This window comes from Camponotus floridanus, unplaced genomic scaffold (genome assembly GCF_003227725.1).
Source record: "Camponotus floridanus strain SB8 unplaced genomic scaffold, Cflo_v7.5 scaffold55, whole genome shotgun sequence".
NCBI classification, from domain to species: domain Eukaryota; kingdom Metazoa; phylum Arthropoda; class Insecta; order Hymenoptera; family Formicidae; genus Camponotus; species Camponotus floridanus.
This window is the reverse complement of record NW_020229714.1, coordinates 1268567-1290645: the sequence shown is the minus strand read 5'-3', so window position 1 is coordinate 1290645 and position 22079 is coordinate 1268567. Positions and strand designations below refer to the sequence as shown.

The 22079-nt window shown below is 37.2% G+C and overlaps 2 protein-coding genes across 3 annotated transcripts in view; both read left to right on the top strand.

The window, feature by feature from the left end:
- The first annotated feature begins 292 nt into the window (after nt 1-292).
- Nucleotides 293-2218, top strand: LOC105253833 (50S ribosomal protein L1). Of its 2 annotated transcripts, XM_025412706.1 has the most exons (8): nt 293-367; nt 546-729; nt 809-1022; nt 1108-1287; nt 1402-1516; nt 1665-1783; nt 1887-1984; nt 2065-2218. In XM_025412706.1, the coding sequence occupies exons 2-8, from the start codon at nt 701-703 to the stop codon at nt 2207-2209; spliced, it is 900 nt and encodes a 299-aa protein (XP_025268491.1). In that variant the 5' UTR covers nt 293-367; nt 546-700; the 3' UTR covers nt 2210-2218. The 2 variants fall into 2 exon arrangements, with proteins under 2 accessions (XP_025268491.1, XP_025268490.1); XM_025412705.1 differs by lacking the exon at nt 293-367 and having other exon boundaries at nt 524-729.
- Nucleotides 2219-3376: 1158 nt separating this feature from the next.
- LOC105253835 (cadherin-99C) overlaps nt 3377-22079 on the top strand; it is a 107331-nt gene continuing 88628 nt past the window's right edge. The window contains exon 1 of the mRNA XM_011262153.3: nt 3377-4267. Within this exon, the coding sequence (XP_011260455.1) occupies nt 4265-4267 (3 nt within the window). The 5' untranslated portion in view covers nt 3377-4264. The remainder of the gene's footprint in view (nt 4268-22079) is intronic.

The following is a 22079-nucleotide window of genomic DNA, read 5'->3' as shown; positions in this document are numbered from 1 at the left end:
CACTGATCATTGGGCAGCGAAGCTACGTTCGGAAATATCCCGAGAATAGAGATAGAAGTAATAGTGGGGATAGAGCATGCGCGTATGAAAACAAAAAAGTAAAAATTTCTTTACTCTGATTGGCTAATGCTTCGAAGCGTTGCACTCAATCGGATGTTACAACCAATCAAAATAGAGATATTTTTATTCCTTTTGTGCCGATTGGTCAATCCAACGCTTCGAGGCAAAGGATCTCGAAATGAAAATCCCCGCTGTGAATTTTGAACTAACTGCTTGGTAAAACATGGCGGTGCACGGCATTAGCGGTACGTGTCTTATATTTTTTCCTTTAAATATTTCTTTAATAATGTGAAAGCGTAATATTATAGTAAGTTAATTGACTAAACGTTTTTTTGATTATTATTAATGCATTAATAATAACGAGATCTCTGTATTTTTTATCAAAAGTTATCATAGCTTCAAGTTATATACTTTTTTAAATGACACAATAAATCAAGCAACATTACATTTTATTTTGTATGTAATGGCAGCTTTTTTCTTTGCAGGTTGGTTACTAAATTTTTCTTCAACATACATAAGACATGTGACGTGCCTTAGTCCTATTGGCTTTTTACAAGCACGAAATTATGCTGCTAGAAAAGGTACAAGAGAGAAAGCGAGGAAGAAAAAAGTCAAAGTGGTTGTTCAAAAACTCGGTTTTATGGCACACAAGGAGAGAAAAGCAGTATTGTAAGTATTTTTTAATATATTTTAATATATTTGACTAATTTTAGTTGTATATTAATATTATTTCTTTATGTGATACTAGTTCTGATAAACGAAACAAGGCCAAACAAGGGAATATTATATTAGATGATAGTAAAAAACCAGATCCGCTGGATAATGTCTGGATTGGACAATTTCACAAATGGAAAATTTATTCATTTGAAGAAGCAATACAGAGTCATCGTGAAATACATCATCCTACTATGTACAATTTACCAAATGCACTTCTAAATGCATTCATAGAATTGGATATGCAGGTAAAAGAAAAGAGCGTCTAGTATATAAAAAAATTTATAATGCACATACATGAAGGTATGCTGAATGTAAATTTGTGTTATTTAGGGTTCAAAGAAAACAAAATTTGTCCCTGCTTTCACAAGAATAGCATGTGTGCCACATTCATTCGATCATGGTCAAAGCAGAAAAATATTAGCGTTTTGTAAATCACCTGAAGTGCAGCAAATAGCAAGAACAGCTGGAGCTCAGTATGCTGGTGGTAAAGAATTAATAAAACAGATTCAGGTAAAATAATATACTGTTTTTATAATGTCAATATACTGTTTAATATAATGCAATTAACAAGCATGTGAAGATTATAACTTCTAATAAGTATTAATTAAATGTATATTGTTTTAGAGTGGAGAATTCTCACTGAAAGAGTATGATATTATTTTGTCAGAGCCAAGCATCTTACCTGATCTATTGCTAATTAGAGGACTCATGAGGAAGAACTTTCCTAGCACTAAATTAGGTCAGTAGAGATACATAATTACACATTTGAGATTATTTGATATATAGAATTTAGCTCACATGTTAAACAGATATGTGCAAGAATTTTGAAACTCAATTTATATTATTTTTAAAGTAAATTTTAATATTTCTTATATGGTTATGTTTAGGTACTCTAAGTCCTGATATGAATATGCTTGTAACGAAATTTTTAACTGGAATAAAATATATGGCAAAGCCACAAAATCTCCTACAATCTTATGGCACTATTGATGTTACATTTGGAACGGTAAATTCTTAATGTTATATAATATTATTACAAACATATCTTGTTACTCTGTGTATGTGTTGGACAATATAAAATGATTATCAATTGATTTATGATTTTATAGCTCGATATGGATATAAAACAATTGGAAGAGAATTTTATTGCTATTATTAAGGATGTTGATGCTGCAAAAGTACGCCAATCAGAGCCTTTTATCACAAGGTAATATTTAGGATTATTTATAGTAGACTTATATATCCAGTTTATTTCACAGATATAATTCTATAATTATGTTTTAACAGAATTCATATTTTGTGTCCACCAACAAGAGAAAAGTTTAAAGTTAACTTTGAACAATATTTACCTGAAAGTAGTGCGCTTAAAAAAGAAGAAGAAGAAGAAGAAGACGAAAGCGAAAAGCCAGATGTTGTTATTGCATCTCATTAATTTTATTAGGTATATTTCTCTAAAATAATATCTATAGTTAAATATACATATAAATAATATTTATTAATAGTAAAAACCTTTGTTTTCCTCCCATTGTTATTAATACAATACAATATTTGATATATTTATTTTCCATCACTAAAAGAGTTAAACTCAATTTTTTATCAGTATATTATTAAAAGTATATTAAATTATTGGTAAAACATTATTAAATTACGTATTGCAAAAGATTAAATGATTCTAATTTGCCTTTATTTTAAATTTATAATTATCGTTTTATATGAAATTGTTATGCCATAATTGTTATCCTGCATGGTTTGATCATAATAATCCTTCATCGAAAGGTGCATAATTATGCAGGACATAATCTCGTTAACGCCGATAGGGCATGATGACTATGGTCTACCGCTTGTGCGTTAATATGCGGTATGATCATGGGGAGGCAGACAGAGGCGGCACTAGAAATAACTGTGCCCTAGGCAAGTGTATTTACTGTTTGTGAATATCGCAAAATTCTGTATCGTGGAGCGAGCCATTGTACATATACACAAGAGCTTCCATAACAAAGCACTTGTAGATATTTAGTTTATTTGATACATATATGTGAAGTCCAATGAAATTTAAATAGCCGTCTCATAGCCTAATACGAAGCCCTTGTGTATACAAAAATCTTTGCAAATATGAGATTTCTATAAATGCGTTCATCATTTTAAGATAATTCAATCAATTTAAGAAAAAAAGCCAGGATTCTATTTTATTTCACAAGATATATTTTATAATTAGATATCTACATCAGAGATATGATAACAATATCATAGCTCAAGATAAAAAGCCAGGATTCCATTTCTCAAAATTCTTTATATTAGAAATATATTTTTTTAGGAAATTGTTCCCTTTTTTAAATATAGTTTTTAATATAGTTTTCCATGTATGAAAATACTTGCTATTTTGAATGAAATTTTTATGCACTCGAATTCTTAAGGTTGAAATGCATATTTTGCAAATATGAAAATTGTATAGATACAATAATATTGCGATCTGTTTCAAATAATTTAGCATGATTTTTCACAAAAGTGAGATTTTTAACGTTAGTATAGATAATTATTTATTTATACACGGTGAAATAATATTTGTCATTTCACGGAATCCTAGCATTTACGAGATCTTGAACATTAACGCGATGAATCTATATAGCGAGGAAAGTATTTACAAGCAGGCAGGTACGAATGCCTTCGTATAATCTAACGCGATGCACTTTCACCCAGTTCGCTCGACGGTAGAGCCGTCTCTGCGGGAGACCGGGAAGAGACGCGCGTATCTACGACGAAAGGCGAACGAAGTAAGGAGCGGCGAGGCAAGTGAAGCGAGGGAAATGAGAATGGAGAACACGGTGAGCGGCGACCGGTGGTGGTGCGGCACGCCGAACGAGCGATCGGAGTGTGGAGAGGGGCGACGGCTCACCTACCTGCCGGTCGCGGGCTCAGTCGGTGTCCGCCAGGTTGAAAATCCGTCCGTCTCTTCCTCGCCCTCTAACTGGCGCGTAACTGTATAGTAATACCGGTCAAGTTTCTTAGGGGAACAAACGCGTCCACCGAAATATAATTTTCATCGGGGGATGTTCCTCTTCTTGAGCCGCTGATCCCCAACATCGCCGATATCGATGATCGCGCGGGGGTCCCTCGGTTTGTAATTCTTCTTCGATTACCATATCGGAGATTCGGGAAAATTTTCGTGTACGAGGGCACGAAAATCTGTGTCTTTGTGAGTGGAAGAGTGAAGGAGGCGCACCGCTTACGTGCGTGCGCTGGCGCCTTTTTCCCGGCGCGCGTCTTTCTCTCTCTCTCTGTGCATGTGTGTTTACGTATAGTGTGATTCGTGTTGACTGTGCAGGGTGCAACGACACGACGAGAAAGAAAGAGAGAGAGTAAGAGACAGCGATTTCAAGTTTTCTTCTCACCGTCTACCGCTCCGATTGCCTCCTTCGTAGACATGCCCCTGCTTGACGGCCAACAATTGCGGCATTAGGTGACATACAGGCGCACACGTGCACCAGTCATGGTAAGTTTGCAAAGATCATCTCCGGTGCAGAAGACGCACTCGCAAAATCGAATCTGATGACTCGCAAAAATCATTTCCCGAGGAATTGAGATGTAACAATAGCTTCTGTAAAGTTGACGATTATTGCGTTCGAAAAACGTTACGCATGACACCATTGTTACATTATAAGTTATAAAAGCTGCATCAGATTATATTTGAATCGTACTTTTCATTTGCGAAACTTTCAACTTGTTTTTCCAAAATAGTATTTTTCGATCTATTGTTGCATCCCATCCAATTTCTCAGTCATCTTTTACCCCCTCTTTGCTAAACTCGATCGGAACAATTGAGGCAAGTCTTTGCGAGTGCGATATTGCAATATATTTTATTGCGATATAAAATTTTTTTTCTAAATAATGTTCGGTTGCATCTGTAAAAGTTTTTATCATCTTCCAAGTAGTTCTGGGAGAGACTGTACGACAAGAACAAAACTGTGAATCAAATTTATGCATGCGGTGGCTCTCACGTGTGCGCGGAGTTTAAAGGGCATCTTATAATAAAGGTCGATGCGAGGAGGCACGGCAAGCCCAGGCGTACTCTGATATCTTCATTTCGCGTGCGTAAACTGCAAGAGAGAAAGAGAGAGAAAGAGAGCTCGCGATGTGAATACGGCAGTCGCGGATTTGTAAGTATGCGGTATCCGTAATTTGCAGCACGAGTGTCATTATTATGGCGTACACGCGAATGCGCGTGGCACCTTCGGCATTTTCAAAGATCCTCCCCCTCGTCGCCCTGTCTCGAGAAACCAACATAATAATCGCGGACCATCCGACCCTCAGCCGCGACGTTGATAATATTTAGTAAAAGCGAGACTTTAACGACGAGAAAGCGTTTATGTAAGTGTCGGAGTTGACAAGTCATCCGTGGAAAGTGTCTCTCGCTTCTCGGTCCTCGCCACAATGTGGTTACCAATCATGACCGGCGAGAAATGTCGATTCAAGCGTTCTGTTCCGTGTTAGCAATCAATTTGGAAGCTATTACTTTGCGGACAATTGCTGCGGCTAATATCGAACTCGTACAATTGGAGTACAATTGAAATACAATTGGAGTACAATTGCGGTTTCGAGACATTTTTCATTTTTATACACAACTTTTTGTTAAACATCTTTTTTTTATCTGATAAAAGTCTTTGCGTTACAAAAGGATTAATTCCTGCTCTCATAAATCGCGGACCGATGCATCGACATTATGCAAACGCTGCCTACGTGGTTGCGTGTTTCGATTTATTTTCCACGACACGAGATCCGGTGCATCTCGCGTGTTGCCTATCGTTCGAGTCTCGATCCAAATTCATAAGCAGTCATCTATAATTTACTCTCAATAAGTATGCGCATTCTATACGTATAGCTTGAATTCTCCTTTTTTCCATCTCAGTGATATCTGTAGATATTTATATCTTGTCAATTTATACATGTATCCGCAAGATTCAATCCGTAACATATATGTAATAGCTTGTCTTCTAGTTTTTTCTTAATTAAGCGAATTTTTTTCTGGATTGAAAGGGACAATCATTTTTTAGGTAGAATTTACACAAATTTTTAAAATATGTTAATTATTAATATTGCAAGTATATTTTAAAGATATTTTTAACGATATTTTTTAGAGCAACCGATCTCTCTCTTTCTCTTTTCAAACGGATTTTAAGCTTGTAGGAACAATCGCTCGTGCAATTCGTATCGATGAAATTGCAAAATCAAAGTCTTGACTGTCAGTCGCCAAGATTTTTGACGTACTACTATTTCGCGAAATGGCACGTCGCGAAGTCACGCGAGGTGAGAAGTTGCCGTATGTGTGCAAGGTCTAAGTACCAATAATTTCTTAACCGTGTCACGATACGGCGTCTTTCTACGTGACGATATCCGAGGTCGATAAATTGGTCTAGCAATCCCTGTCGACAGTGAAAGGCAGTTTGAAGGGCGATATGTTATCAGTATTTATGCCGAAGATGCTAATTAGTTAGATGCTAATTAGAATCTTATTTATGAAACATTAAGGTTGATTTATGCAAAGAACAAAATTTAGAAAAAAATAACTTGTCTATTACAATATTATAACGAGCAATCGTTCATATTATTTTGACAATGATTAGAGGCAGTTGAAAAACACATTTTGAGCTTCAGCCTATTAATTCATTATTATTAGTAATAATTTCCTTTACGAAAATAAAAAAAAGCATGGATTATTTCACAGTTATAAATTATCTTCTTAAAGTTCCGACCGATGCGATTGTTGTTTTCAATTATTTTAGAAACAAATTTCAGAATTGTTTTAGAACACCTATATTAATAATTTATGAAACGATATTTCGTTCTGTAAAATTTTATCGCGCAATCGCACAGCTTACAAGAGAAATACTGGTTATAAGTACGACCCAAGTCCACGCCGTTCTCGGCCCTCGCATTTCTTAGTAGCAATCTTAATATATCACGGTGTATCGATATATAATCGGACGATGAACAGATCGATTCCGGATTATTATCCGACTGCGGCCGGACGTTTTATTAACGCACGTTGCAAAATTACGGTTTTGCATACGCGCGTGCCTCAAAGACGCGGTCCAGTCATGCGTGCTAGATCGCCGCAAAACCCGGCTCCAGAAGCGAGCGCAAATGATAGTCTTGTGGGAGTCTACGTGTCTCTGTAACGCCGACGTTTTCCGTCCCTTCGACTTTCCCGATCGACTCGCATGCGGTCTCTAAGACAATAATTACGTCTTATAGTATACCACATGCAATTCACCGGCGACACGAGTCTGTATCTATATTTCTCTCCCTCGTTTCGTTTCCACGCTCGTTCGCCGGAAAATTGCAAATCGACTCGATTTTCGCGAGATCGCGAATTTTCCCTCCGTGAACTTCCGCGTGACCTCCCCACGTGTCGTGGGATACGTCGCCGGGATAATACCGTTTCTAACGTACTCCGATCTGCACCAGGAAACTCCAAGCGAGACAGATACGCGTCTCGTCGTAACCCGATCATGCAATCGCAGCTCGCTCTTAACTCTCAGATACAGTCGATCGGCCTTTTTCTTTCCTTTTCAAACACCGCGAATTCTTTATCGTGTATTCCGTCAAGAATTGCGAGATCAATGCAAATTTCGCGTCGGTGCGAGAATATTAAAAGACTTTTACTGTTCCCCTCGGGCAAATCGTTTCACGCGGCTTGTTAACCGGATATTCTGATAAAATATTGCGTTTTTAGAGGAAAATAGATTACAATATTGCAATATAATTTTTTTATATTTTTTTCACACTTTATGATATGAATTTTAATGATGATTTTTAAGGCGGTGATTGAAAAACGAATATTTTTTCATCATCACGAAACAGGGATAACTAAAGTAATAATTGTAGTAGTAATCGTAGTAGTAGTAGTAGTAGTAGTAGTAGTAGTAGTAATAGTAGTAGTTATTAGCGACTCGCTTCGCAAAATGCCAACGTGACATTCACGCGAAGGAAAGTCCGAACGGGCGAGCAAGAGACGCGAGATAGCAAAGGTAAGCAGGGGGAGAGAAGCAGGTATATCAGCTAAGGAAAAATGACAGCATACGAAGCGGTTATGTGCCAGGTCGACCGGTTCTTCTTGTTACTCACTTCCCTCGCGAGACATATACTGGGTGACGATGACAACGCGTCCGTTCCTTGCATTAGCGCGTCCAATTGCATTCTAGCTGCAAACGATTCTAGCTGAAAAGGATTTTCGTCTTAATACGAAGTTTTTCCCGACTCGAGAATTATGCGTATCGGGGAAATTGAGATTTCCTTATTAGGTAATAAAAGGGAACTGAGCAATGTAAACAATTTAAAGATTTTACGCTTGAATGATTAATAATTGACAGTTAATAATCAATTCATTAATAAACGTAATAATTATAATTTTGTAATGTAATAATTATATTTCTTATTTGCTTCATTTAATTAAAATGCTGATTTACATTAAAATCTGAGAATTCTTAGAAAATGTAAAATATAAAAATAATTATTTGCATATATTCCACATACAAGTAAAACGCTAAGTTATTACTTTTTCCGCAGACTTTCAGGCGATTAATTACTTCTCGAAATTCATATGAGATTGAATTTATTAATCTTTGCATATGCTTAGATAAGTAGTCATTAGTATTGCTAACCGCTCATAAAGGCATCGATTGTCGTAGCGCAAACAGGAAGATTGCATAAGAGATGTTAGATAAGTATTAAATCATCTTCGTTGTGAAATATTTATTAGCGGTAGTTGTCGATTATGAAATTCGCTGCAAACCGCATTGATGACTGAACTTTGACAAGTGCAATCATGTCATCTAATGATGATAAAAACTTATAACGATTTGTATTGAATATAATTGCACAGGAACGATCGAATTCGCACATTAATATCATATGTATTCAAATACGCACATGATCGCGTATCGAGCACGTTGGATTTTTTTCTCGACGGCTTCTCCGTAATTTGGATTAATTTATTAACGAGCATCGCGACCGTGCGAAGTAAATTAACGCACGTAACGAGATATAGATCCGCTCTAACGAAACTCTCCTTCTCTGTCGGAATATAGGATGTGTAACCGTAACAAAAGGTGAATTCTCATGGCGATTACAGCACGACGCGTACAGTACACGGTCTTCTTTCCCACGTGTTAGAAGACGCGCGTCTTCGCGTGTAAGAAAATGCGCGACAGCGATTGGTAAAACGCCGATGCAGCATTATAATTTGATGTGTTCTTCCTATTAACGCGACCGCTTGCAGTCGATAAACGAATAAGAGGTTTAAATTTGATCTTTGGTTCATTTAAATTGCTAAAGAGCATGCAAAATATCATGCTCTTTCATCAAATATTCAAATATCTTGAGGAGCAAGCGAACATTTTTGTCGATTTCAGTTGACGTTTATATAGTTATTTTTAACGAATGCAAAGGATTTTTGCGTCGTTTTATAGATCTTTATAAACATTTAATTTTTTTGCAATATCATAAAATTTAATAATCGTGACTAACTATTTTAAAAATAAATTGAAGAAATAAGATTCTTATTTTTTATTGCTTTAGAAAATTCAACTTTAGTTTAATATAGTTATCTTATAGATTAATTTCTTAAAATAAAGTCTGTAAAGTTTTTTTCGAAATAATCTATACATCAAAGATCATCTCGTGTGATGTTCGCGTTCTCTCGATTTAAATTCGAAGGCATCATGATTGAAGACTGACACGATTCGTTCCGAGCTCTCGTTCGTCGGAGAGCGGATGCAAAAACAGCGGATCTTCCATACGTCATCGTTGTGCAATACTCGAGCGGTGAGATCTGGTCGCGCTTTCAAAGAATCGTAATTACACGCTTCTCACTTACTCATTTTCCTAGGAAGTGATTCAAGAACACGCCATTGATCGGGGCGATTATCACGCTCTCCTGGAATTCCTAGACGACTAGGAAAGGCATACGCGCGATTCAAGACTTCTTTTTGACGGCATCACTAAGCGATCGGACAGGTATCTAAAACGAGCAGAAATCTCCCGACAGGTATCCAAAACGAGCAGAAATCATCCGATCTCTCGAAACGCAAGCAATAAATCCAGCTCGAGGCTCGTTTACCTCGCACCATTTCTGCCCGAAATGATATCATCTTTTCGTCAACGTCAATTAGGAAAGTGTTAAATATTCTCACGAACTCATTTATATGCTAATGTTCACGCGCTCCTCTAATATTCGTACCCTTTCTTGTACGTGAATGGAGTGTAATCTCTGTCTGATATAACTCGATCTGACAGACAGGAAGTGGAAGAAGAACCTTAAGGCTCCTCTCTATTAATTCTGCGGTCTCGGATTTATGCATATAGTATCGTGACACCGGCTATTCGTGCCTCCTCTCTCGGGTCGACGACGATAAGGAAGATGGGGAGGGCAGGGAAGGGGACTTAAACGTGGACGAATGTACAGTTACGCGAAGAATCGCCGAAGCCGACCAAGAGGAACGCGGAGAGGGACGTGCGTCGCACAAAAAGGAGGCCACCGACGACCTGACCGTCACCGTTATATCGGCGCCCACGGCGGCGAGGCACCTCGTCTCGATTTACGACTAGTTTCTCGTAACTTAGCACCAGCACGAGGCACGTGTACCTCGTCCGTCGCCGCCATCGCGCTCGCTGACGTTTCGACGCTACGCATGACCTCTTCATTTACCTGCTGTTCAGGTTTACGCAGCTGGCCGCAACAGGTACACGATAAATGAGGCATAAATTAGGACGCCCCGTCTCTGTTCTCTGGGAGAAGAAAGCGGCGAATTGCTGAATGTTTGACAATCTATCGAGAATTGTGCACACATTGTCAGATATCGATTCTTCAGATTGTATCAAAGGATTGAGTATAATTCATATCCATACCTCATCTTTTCTGTAAAATCTGAAATATTGATCTAAATATATTAAATCTGAAATATTGATCTAAATATATTTTTTATTTTTATGCACATATCATATTTTTATGACATAGATTATTTATAGATCACTCGACATATTTGAAATTTATATCTGTACTTGCATTCCATTTGTCTGATAACAATTTCTTAAATAAAGATGCCTCGATAAAAATCTATATTTGTACAATATCGCAATCAAGAAAATTGCGTGCAATTGATGTGCAATATTTTCGCAAAAAGTTAAGAGAATATTATCGTCCCACAAATTTAAGGAAGTTATTCATTGAAATATCACAGTAGCTATTATTAATCTTATAAAATGATTGGAATTATTCCGGAAATTGATGTGGTATCTGCAAAATGATTTCTTGCACGACACGTGGAAAATTGCAGCAAGCCGATTGAGAAATACGCATCGTTATCACGATCCTGTCATTGATATAATTTTCCCTATATATACGAAGATGCGAAGAGAGAGGGAAGAAGAAATAAGAGGGAATATATCATCAACTTTCTTATATACTCCTAGATAATGTACGCTTATCTATTTGCGATTTTCTCATACTGCACTTTCTACGGATTGCTAAGTACATGCATGAAGAAATAATCCTATTTTTCAATATGCAATTTTTACTAATTAAACATTGAACCTTTAATAATTCAATAACAAGAATAAAAAAATATAAAATACTATGTTCTATAAATGTCTTAATGAAAAAAAAAGAGAATTTTTTTTCTATAATATTCCTCAACATTCTAATGTAATTATAACTATTATATTTGAACTACAAATTTGCATAATGGAGATTTAATTGGCGCTTTTTTGTTAGCTTCCTTAATTTTTCATACGCGAGTATTTCTAACGACCTTTTTTGTAATTTTAAAAACCTTTTTTGCTGTGCTCTCTTACCGTATATCATCTTCCGAGTTCGTGCGCGCGCATAACTTCGACATGTGATTAATGCATAGATACATGCAGGAAGGAGGAAGTCGACTCGCAGTAATGCTAATGCATCTCACGTTCGCTAAATATCTCTGAAATTAAGCTAACGCGAATTATTTTCGTCTATTATCGTCGGATTTAATGATCGCTTTAATTGCGTATAACCGCGATTTCCGTCAAGGAAAGCGTTATAATGTTGCGTACTTAAGAAAAGAATGGATCAACAATCTTCCTAGTTAGAGACAGCTTAAAATTAAAATTTGGATCAGTTTATTTGTAATATTTTCAATTTTACATGAAAAAATTTTGTGCAATTATTTTATTCTTGCAATGAATTTTTAATCATTAAATTTTAATATTAGACATTTGACAACTTTCTCTACTTATTTATATTTGATTTATATTGTAGTCATATAAATGTTGAAGTAAAACTGAAGAAAACATATATGTATGTTATATTATATATTATGGAAAATATCATTATTTTCATAATTTTCTAGATGAAGATTGCGATTTTTGGCTTTTATTTTTCGATTTTTTCATTTCTAATCTACTCATGCGTGATATTCTTCTCTCTTATCCTCTTATCCTTCTCAAAATAATCCTATTCTAATCGTATCCTATAATTCCAGCATTATATTCACGAAGGGCTCACTCGCTTTTTTTATTATGAATCATTTTTTATTTTTTTCGCGCGGCAAAATAAATGTGTCGACTGTGCAAAAGTCGCGAGGACCACCTTTCTGCCTCGTGATTCCGCTCTCAAGGAGAAAATCCCTTGCGTATTAACACGAGAAACGTGACGACATCCCGCGAGTTCGACTTATACACCGGTCGCGGAGTAAGGGAGCGGCGACATGTTGCATTCGCATCGGTATTGTTGCACCCCGCGGCGACGTAGGATTTGTTAGCATGGAATTCGTGCTCGTTCCCGTGTCATCCTATGATATAACGCGCTATTTGTACAACTAGAGTGAATTTCGCGAATCTCCTCGTTTTAGCAAGGTTCGCCACGTATAAATCTTTCCCGGATAATCCGCTGTTTGTCCATATATGTGCTGCGTTTATTAAATATCCGATGATGTTGATTCACAATCAACATTTTCACGCGATGAAACCGACCGTTACGTCATTGAATATTATAACATAAATGATTTATAGCATCTATCACGATTTTAAATAGCCGGCTCATAAAATGATGTAGTGATAGTATAAAATAATATAATGAAGAAATTGAAATTACAATGATAAAATGATAGTATAAAATAGTATAAGATAATATAATGTAGAAATTGAAATTACAATAACTGACTATTGGTAACCTATAATAATAATGGTTATTATAATAGAAAGAAAACGTCAGTAGTCACGGGGGAAATCGTGCAATAATATCCGAGAAAGTTTCTTCGTTTAATGCTTTCTTGGACAGTTTAGCATTCTATTGTATTTTGCTTATGTACAACACAGACACAAACTTTTTATTAATTTATTTAATTTTTTTGTATCTTCTACGGGGGTTTTGATCAACGACTGCTACCGAATCATATGTTCCATGACGTTCTCGATTTTATACGATGCGTATATAAATTATTTTTAAATTATCTTTCAAATTTTCTCCCTCTCTCTCTTTCAGAAACATCAATCTGCGCTTTCTATGCGCATTAATGCGTGCTAATGTCGGTGATTAGGAACTCGCGCCATACCTATTCGCAGCGGTCATAAATCAACGTTATAAATCCGTAGTTGAGGAACGACTGCCGCGCTGAATGCGTGCACATCCGCGTCGCCATGGAATTATTTATCATTCACTCGAGTTGTCGCATTAATCGTCCTTTTGGGATTACATGTGGTTACCATTTCAAGGCGAGATGAGATGCGCATTTTCCGAGTGCATTTTTCATGATGAGCGTCGATACGTCATCGAGATCGCGTAACGCGTGGTCGCGCATAAATTTAATATACCGATTGCATCATTAATTATACGATAACAAGTAGCTAATACGCACAGCGAATTTCTAAATAGCTTACATCAAAGTTTGTATCTCCTTTAATTTTGTTCGTATATTATATCATAAACGTTATCATTACGTTTATATATATTTGGAAACGATTTCTTGTGTTTGTCATTTATATTGGTATCACCATTTTTATTATTATTTTCTCTTGCTTTGTAATTATTCTTGTTTATTATTTTTCTCCCCGAGGATTATGAGAGCTATAAAGAGCAATTTTCGATCTTTACTCGCTCAAAGCGATTCTCGAGTATACAAGCTTAGAAATATGCATTTGAAATTAAACTGCAATAATAAAATTGATTACGTTCATATTTATGTAGAATGTAAACCGCTTTTAAACGATGGTAAAAACGACGATTGAAAGATACAGGACGCCAAAATAACAGAAAAAGATATATTCTCTTCGGCGCGTCTCTAAACGCGAGAGGAGCGTTTTCTCGGCAAGTTTACTAGTTTAATCTCTTATATAGAAACGCATATGTGTGCACGTGTATGCGCCGCTTTTAACCGCACAGTTGCCAGCCGTGCGCATCAACGGACGAGCAGGTCGTAGAGCAGGTAGCCAGGTGCACGATACGACGTAGGATAAGAAGGAAGAGACTACAAGAGAGTCAATCGGCGTGAGGGATGTGAGGGAGAGAGATAGAAAAGAGAAGCGCGTGAAACGAAGTCGTGGACGTGAAATTCCCACCGTAGGAATGTGAATTTCAAAAGAGCGTGGGTTGACAATTGGACGTGAATGTGCAATCGAATAGACTCATCTACGATCCGTGTCGGCAGATAGGTCAATCGACCCCCCGAGATTTTTTTCTCGCTTTTTTATAGCGGCAAACGGAATGTAAGACTGTCGAAAATTCGACCGCTCGAGTGCAACGGGAAATTCAACGCAGACTCCCGCTTTCTCCTTCCAAATCGCTATAGATCGTCTTAACTGTCGGTTTACATCCGAGGATGAGGCCAAGCTTTCTCTGGTCATGCATATACACAGAGTGTCTTTCCTTTTGCCTTTACAGTCGCATATTTTTAAACTTAAATTTTTATTTTTATTCGTGCAAATTTATTTTAATTCTGATATGTAAATTTTTCCTAAAGATTTATAAATATGTTCTCTTAGAAATATATATTTGAGAGCTATTTATTTCTTTTCTTAATATATATCTCGCGTCAAATATTACTGCAATTATTATAGCATTATTTTTTCAAATAGTGTTCCAATTATCGCAGCAAAAATTAATCGAGTACAAGAGATCTAAAAATCTAAAAGTCTCCACTTCGAACTGTGCAAATTCAATCGATATATACTTGTGTGTTTTTAAAATTGTATTATTAACTACGTTTATTCAGATTCTCGCAATGGCTCTAAAAGAAGAATAAAAAAATCTATCAGAAAAAAATCAATAAAATTACTATTGCAAAATTTCAATTGATCGAGATATCTAGTACATGCCATTTGGAAACATCTTCTGGAAACATGCTCTCGTATTTTGATGTCGATATCGAGAACATTTCCGAATCCGATCGACGCGAAATTCGTGAAATGCTCTTATCGTTCACAGCGATTCGTCGTTTCTTATTGAACGTAACAAAGGAGAAATCGCGCACCAACGCGTTTCGATTATTCTCGTCCCGGCGAGCGTAGCTGGATATACCAGTTTGTGCGTTATTCTCGGATCGCGCCCGAGAAAGTGCTCGCCCGTTCGCATATCTCGTAATTGCGAAGCTGCAACGAAGCTTCGGAACGAAGATGAAAACGTCGTTGTTGCATATCGATCTAACGATCCGATGCCCGCGAGCGTGTCTGTAATTAGCGTCTCGATTAGCCGGTTATGTGTGTCGGAATCGGCGCCTCGCGACGCGTAGAAATGTTGCGGCACCAAGTCGAAAAATAAATCAAACTTGTGCGGAATGCTAGGGTAATCGAACGTTCGAACGAAATAACGAACTCTTCTAATTCCCTATAAAATATCGGATGAGAAGATGTCCTTTATTCTGAATTGCTTTTGATTTATGAAAATTATTAACGATTCTTGTTAAGAACACACTTGGTCCGAGAGTTGATAGAAGATTTAAAAATATCGTTTTTTAAGGAAAATTCTCGAGGTGGCAATAAAAAGGAGAGAAAGTTGTTGGATTATCTCTCGTTAAAAATGATTTCAAGTCTTCTTATCCCAGGGAATTTTATTCCATTATCGTTCGCGTTGAGTGAGCGATTTTTAATGATCTCGTCGCTGATATTCACGATTGAGGTTTGACGACCAGTCAAATGTCTCTTATCAATCTATAATGCAATCTTATAAACACGAGACCACACATATATGTATATACAAACGTCGATCCATTCGTCAGACATTCTTTAAATTAATGGCAGCTTGTTATCGTTATCATATCGTTGATTATGCTGCGATATTTATTGCTCTGGCACTTGAAACATAGATTCATTAACATGTATCAGTTAAGGTTTAAACGATAAATATAACACTTTCCAGAAAACAAGACAAATAAATATCGAACAGAGCAAATCTGAATCATGTAATTTCTATCAAAGCGTTTGATGGTCTATTAAAATCATGTATAATATTGTAATCAGTTAGAGAAATTAAAAATACATATATTAGATGGTATCCTGAGTCAACTGCACAAGGGAAAGACTTGTTAGGTCTCCCTCTTCGATATTTATTTGGAATATGTACGCACACGACAGATGTCTCCATTATATGGAACGTCTCGCGAGAAGAAACCCTCATTAGGGAGCTTCGACGCTTCGAATAAGTCATCGTCGGGGCTGCTTATAGTTGCGTGGCGCATAAACTACTATGCAGAGCAGGCATGCTCGCCGTCTATCTCGTTGCGATCTCATTGCCGATCCGTTTTATTCCGCGGCGGTACAATGGTACCAGATACATCCGCGTGCCTTTCGAAGGGCGGGAATATAATGGCATTGTTCCTTGTAGCTGAGAAGTGTAATAGCGCGCACATATGCTATAGATACCCATCCCGCATAATCGGCGTATGACACCCACGTTCGCGATCGGATGAAGAAGAACCGGAAGAAAGATCGCGCGAGTGAAGAACAAGACGTGCGGAATTTATGGCAAAAATAATCCTAGTTGTACAATAAATTATTGATAGTATGTAATACAACTTTTCCACAAGATCAGGATAACATCTTGAAATTGGCTTCTTCGAAATTGAAAAAGGTTGTTTCTATGATTTTTTAAATCGCAGTCATATATGAAATGCACCGACAAAAATTGTCTCCACGTGATGTAATGTTTTCGTGAGAAAAAAAGAAATTAGAATATTGTGCGCTCATTTGAACACCCAAATGTTGCCATCGTCATCGTTGCAATTCACGCTAGTAATTAACTCTTAACCGGTCTTATGGATTTATTCGAATAATTGGTTATCGAATTAATAAATATGAATCCGCCTATATTATATCATTGACATAAATTTGTCCTTTTATTTTTTTTTTTACAATCTCTACTTTTTCCGATGAAATAGAATTTAAAACTAGATTTTTATATTAAAATACTTAACTCTCCTAATTATTAACATTTTCAGATGAAATAAAATCTGTTTTTATTATAAATATTTTCTAGAATAGATAAAATAAAAAAATATAGAAAGAATTGAGAGAAAGATTCTTAGATTTATAATTCTATGCGGATATTTTCTAGTTACACTGTTCAAATTTTTAACAAAAAATAAAAAATAGGATTCTAATTCTACTTATATTATACTTATATTATACTATTTGTAATTTTTTTTTAAGGTTAAAATGATGTTGAGAGATAACCGTAATACGTTTCACGCGTTCGATGAATTCTCGTTAAAAGTGGCAGCACATTGTAAAAACCATGCGATCAAACCCATGAGACTGGCCGGCAGATCTTGGGGAAGATTAAGAACGGTGGGTTGGGATAATTAAAAGTCGGCAGGTAAACGCGGTAGGTGCAGCGGTTTTTGCGAAACGTGTCGTCGTTAAATTTCGCCGAACTTCGTCGGGACAGATTCATGTCACGGTGCGTATAACAGGAGACGGTGTTCCCTTCTCTTTTCTTGCTTAATTACTCATCGGGGCAGGTTTTCGCAACGCTGCTGAATCCTTTCCCCTCGTAACGAGCAATGACAATTAATTATATCGACGTAATTTTAGCAGCGAAGACCGGGGAGACGCTGTCACTCGTTTCACCAATTAGCGAAGCGATGAGAAGACCCGCAATGTCTCGCGATTATTGTGCACGACGATGTACTCATTTTCGTTCCACTACGTCATTTAAACTTAAATTCGATTTAATTAAGTCTTTTTTTTTTTAAAGAGTCACGTGGGAAACCCGATTAGTGTACGATGTTTCATGTCTCTTCGTTAGTGTGACTCACGCAACATCTCACGTATTCCTGTTATCTGGCTTTCATAAATGAGAATGTAAATTAATAAAATAATTAATAAGATAATTTTTGTACATAATTATACATAATTATTATTATATATCTTAAAAATAATTATAATTTAACTCGGAAAGAAAAATATCGAGATTTGTTAAAAATATAAAAATTAGAGATCTATTCTATTTTAGTTTAATTAAACTTTGCGCAGTTTTGTTTCCTAAAGATTGATTTTTGAGTATATAAATTATAATATCTTTTGCATGCGATTATAATATTTTCTGCAAACGAATTATAAATTTGTATATTATCTCTTTTTCTCTTGTTTTATGCTTTTTATAAACAATTGTCCTTAGAGGACGACAAAGGAATAAATAAAGTAATTATTAAAATAATAAAAAATGCTAAGAGGAATGATAAAAATGAATAATAAAACTAGAAAAGATATTATAATCTTAAAAAATAATAGAACTTCCCATAATTGACGTACTTTATAATTTTATAAAGTATTTAATGCAATCAACTGAATAGAATATGCGCCAGAGATATTTTCGTCGCGGTTCAGTTACCATCTCGGGATTAAGGTTCCGTTCGGGTGAAGCTCCCCGAGGACCTTCGTAAACCTTAAGGTTCTCGCATAAAGGTGCGGTCAATGCTTGCACCTTACGTTCCCAGGGTTCGCACCGGGGGAAGATTCGAGATTACGTTATTGCACCCATGCCACGTGACGGAAACGCAACGTGCGAAGTGTAAATTCAAAGCTCACCAGAGAGAATCGCTTCCACGTTAGCGATAGATGGAGATACAGCTATTGAAACGTCCCCCGTATAATAATTATCGCGCATCGTGCTAAAACGTAATTATCAGTTAGCACTAGAAGAGGAACGAGCGAGGTCCGTTACAAGGAGAGGGTGGCAGGGGAAGGATCGCGGGAAGAGGGCGCGCGAAGAATGCTCGTCTCGCGGGCATCTAATGAAAACGATGGAAATATAATAATAATAGCCGGTCGCGCTTTATGAACGATTCAATTTTCCAGCGCCGACTTCCGGCACCGGTAAAGCATCGCGCGATAAACCGTGAGGTCCGATTTTAACGCGTTGCGTTCATTACACGCGCGCGGGGCCTCTCCATTATCCCTCGACAACTGATGCCGACCACGGCGATTTATAGCCGACGCACTCGCGGAATCGCATCTATAATAATTCCGCGGCTATAATTCCGGTAAAAAAGCGCGAGATAATTGATAATTTGCACGCGACCGCGTGCAAATTCGCGGCGGATTTCGAAGGGAATATGAAAGAGACTCATCCTGTCGAGCGTGAACAGTGTTTATACGGCTGACGTTTTAATATCAACATCAGAGAAGACACGAGAATTTATGCGTTAGAAAGCTAACACGTATAATTGGCGGTGTGATACTATTTAGCGATCCGTTCCGCGGCTTGAATACGTTAGATGGATTATCTTGCCGGATCGTTCGAGCGCGAAAGAGCCTCCTCTTCGCCCGTAAATAATCACCGATGCCAATGTAATCAACGGGACGCGACGTTACGCAACATTTGGTAATCGCTAGATCGCCAGATCGAGGTTATTCGCGTCTTAACTACGGGCTGCGATGAAAGAAGAATGCATCGGTTATCGATACCGTTATCGGCGCGCACGATCGCGTGTAACTCGCGGCGGCGAATCCGAGGGCGGAAAGAAGGACTCTATTTCGCGCTTGATTTGCGGACGCGCATAAATCAATGCGAATTCAGTAGTAGTCGCTCGTAACGAGCACGATAAATCAACATGGGGATTGCTCGTCTTTCCCTATCGGCGGTGACCATCGCAGATTCGACGAAGCCGGCCGGAAACCGAGTCTTGACGCGATCGAGAAAACGAGCTGGCGCTTCTAATTCCGGCCGTGACTCACGAGTTCCTCGGGGATGCGCGATTATTCGCGAGTGCCCGGAGCCGGAAGGCTTCATCCTCTCTCTCCACAGTAAAATTAACTTGCCTTCGATGCTCGGGTTCGAGATAAGGGACGGTAAACCGTGGATCGTCCCGTTTATCGACGAGCCGGTGATCGTATCCGATTGTAACGCTTCTCATACATGTGTGTGTGTGTATGTGTGTATATATCCGAAGATGGTGCCCTAATAAATAAATCAACAAGCGTACTCTTGATCTCGAACCGATATACAGTGTACACTTCGATTCATCGTCGTGACGCGCAAGCAAGCGCGATAATGATCGCCTAGGAGAAACGCTTTTGGCTCCTTCGAATTCTTTCTCCATATCTCGGTTTTCCATCAGTTTTCCAGTGAAACGGGAACGAGAGATTTAAATTTTATTTAAAGAAAATTTAAACTTGATTTAATTAATGAATATTTTTTAATCACGAATTTATTGCGCACATAATACGATCTAAAAATATTATTAAGTATAATATTATTAAGTAATAATATTATTAAGTATGTAATATTAACAATTATATTTTTAATTTTTTATTCTAATGCTTAAGCCTGATTTATTATGCGAATAGAATGCTTTGGACATATATTTTTATTATACAAGATATTGTTTTAACTTTTCTCCATAGAGAATTCAAAGGCTATTTCAGCTTTTAACACAAAACCGCTCGCTCTCTTTTCCATAAAAATCATGACTTGAAAAAAAAAGACGCTAAAAGCGTGACCAACCTTCTCCCCATTTGTCTGCACTTTCCCGGATGCACACGGCCAGTGATGTTATCTCTTTGGTTCCGCAGCGTTATTATTTTATACGCGGCGCGTTGCTCCATTTCTTTTTACACCGAAAAGTAGGTTTGTGTAAATTCTAAAAAATGCGAGCACGAGGAATGCAACGTCATGCATCAGCTCTGGGAATTAAAAGCAAAAGTGCGATGACATTGCGTGTTTCGTCGCGAAATATTCGCTGAACAAGTATGTTACCTTTCGATTATGAGGGCGAAAACGATCGGCGAAGAAAATTCAACAATATGATTATTTAAGCAAAGCATTAAAACTCTTTTAATATACATATATACGCGTTGTACAAAAATAGTATCTCTATTCGCACGGTTTGATTCGATACTCAAGTGCCTTGATATTGCTAAATTTAAATATGAACTCAGATTTTCGCAATCCAAGTTAAAAGTCGAATCTGCGCGAAAATTATTTCCCACAAGTTTCTCCCATTTGACAGCGAGACTGCTGAGTTTATACAGTACCTCAGAAATTTGCGTTATAAATTATTTGTTTTTATTACATTATTCGATCGGATTTGTCAATAGTTGCTCTTCCAGTTATCTAAAGCCAGACACTAATTTTAGCCGCTTTAAAATATGCCTATTTTATATTTACGGTACGCAATAACTTTCGCGTTTTTTGTGTCTCGAGTTTTTACGCGTCAACGCTCGAAACCTGTTGAAGCGTTTAATATCGCAGTGGGTTCCTGGTTACGAGCAGATACTATCTCTAAAATAGCGCCACGGCCATCGGGACATGTAAATCGAGCTCTCGTGAGCCTCGCGTGAAATTAATTGCGCGTGATGCGGATATGCTGAGAGCTCATCTCGCGATAGCTTCGTTCACGGTTGTTGTATAACAAGTGCGTTGCATTGATTTAAAATGTCAAAAAGGAAAAATATGTCTGCAAAAAAATAATAAGCATATAAAATGGCTAGAAAATTTTTATAAAAAGAGACAAGAATAAATTCTTACACAGATTATCTTGTATAATAATTTCTCTTCATCTAATATGAGAGATATTAATTCGTAATTCAGAATGTCATTCAATACACGTTCATTCATAACACGTGTAGATAATAATGTATCTCGTAAATCCTATTATAATTGTATAAAATTCGTTTCAAGACTTGCCGTTGTGTGGTCTAGACCAGGAAAGACAAGGCGATAGCTCGCAGCACGTTTCGCATTTCGCGCAGGAAGCAGAACCGCAGGAAATAATATGTTGTAATCGGCTCCCTTCGTTCCTGTCAATTATCTTGCCTTTTGTCGCTGTGCGACGTTA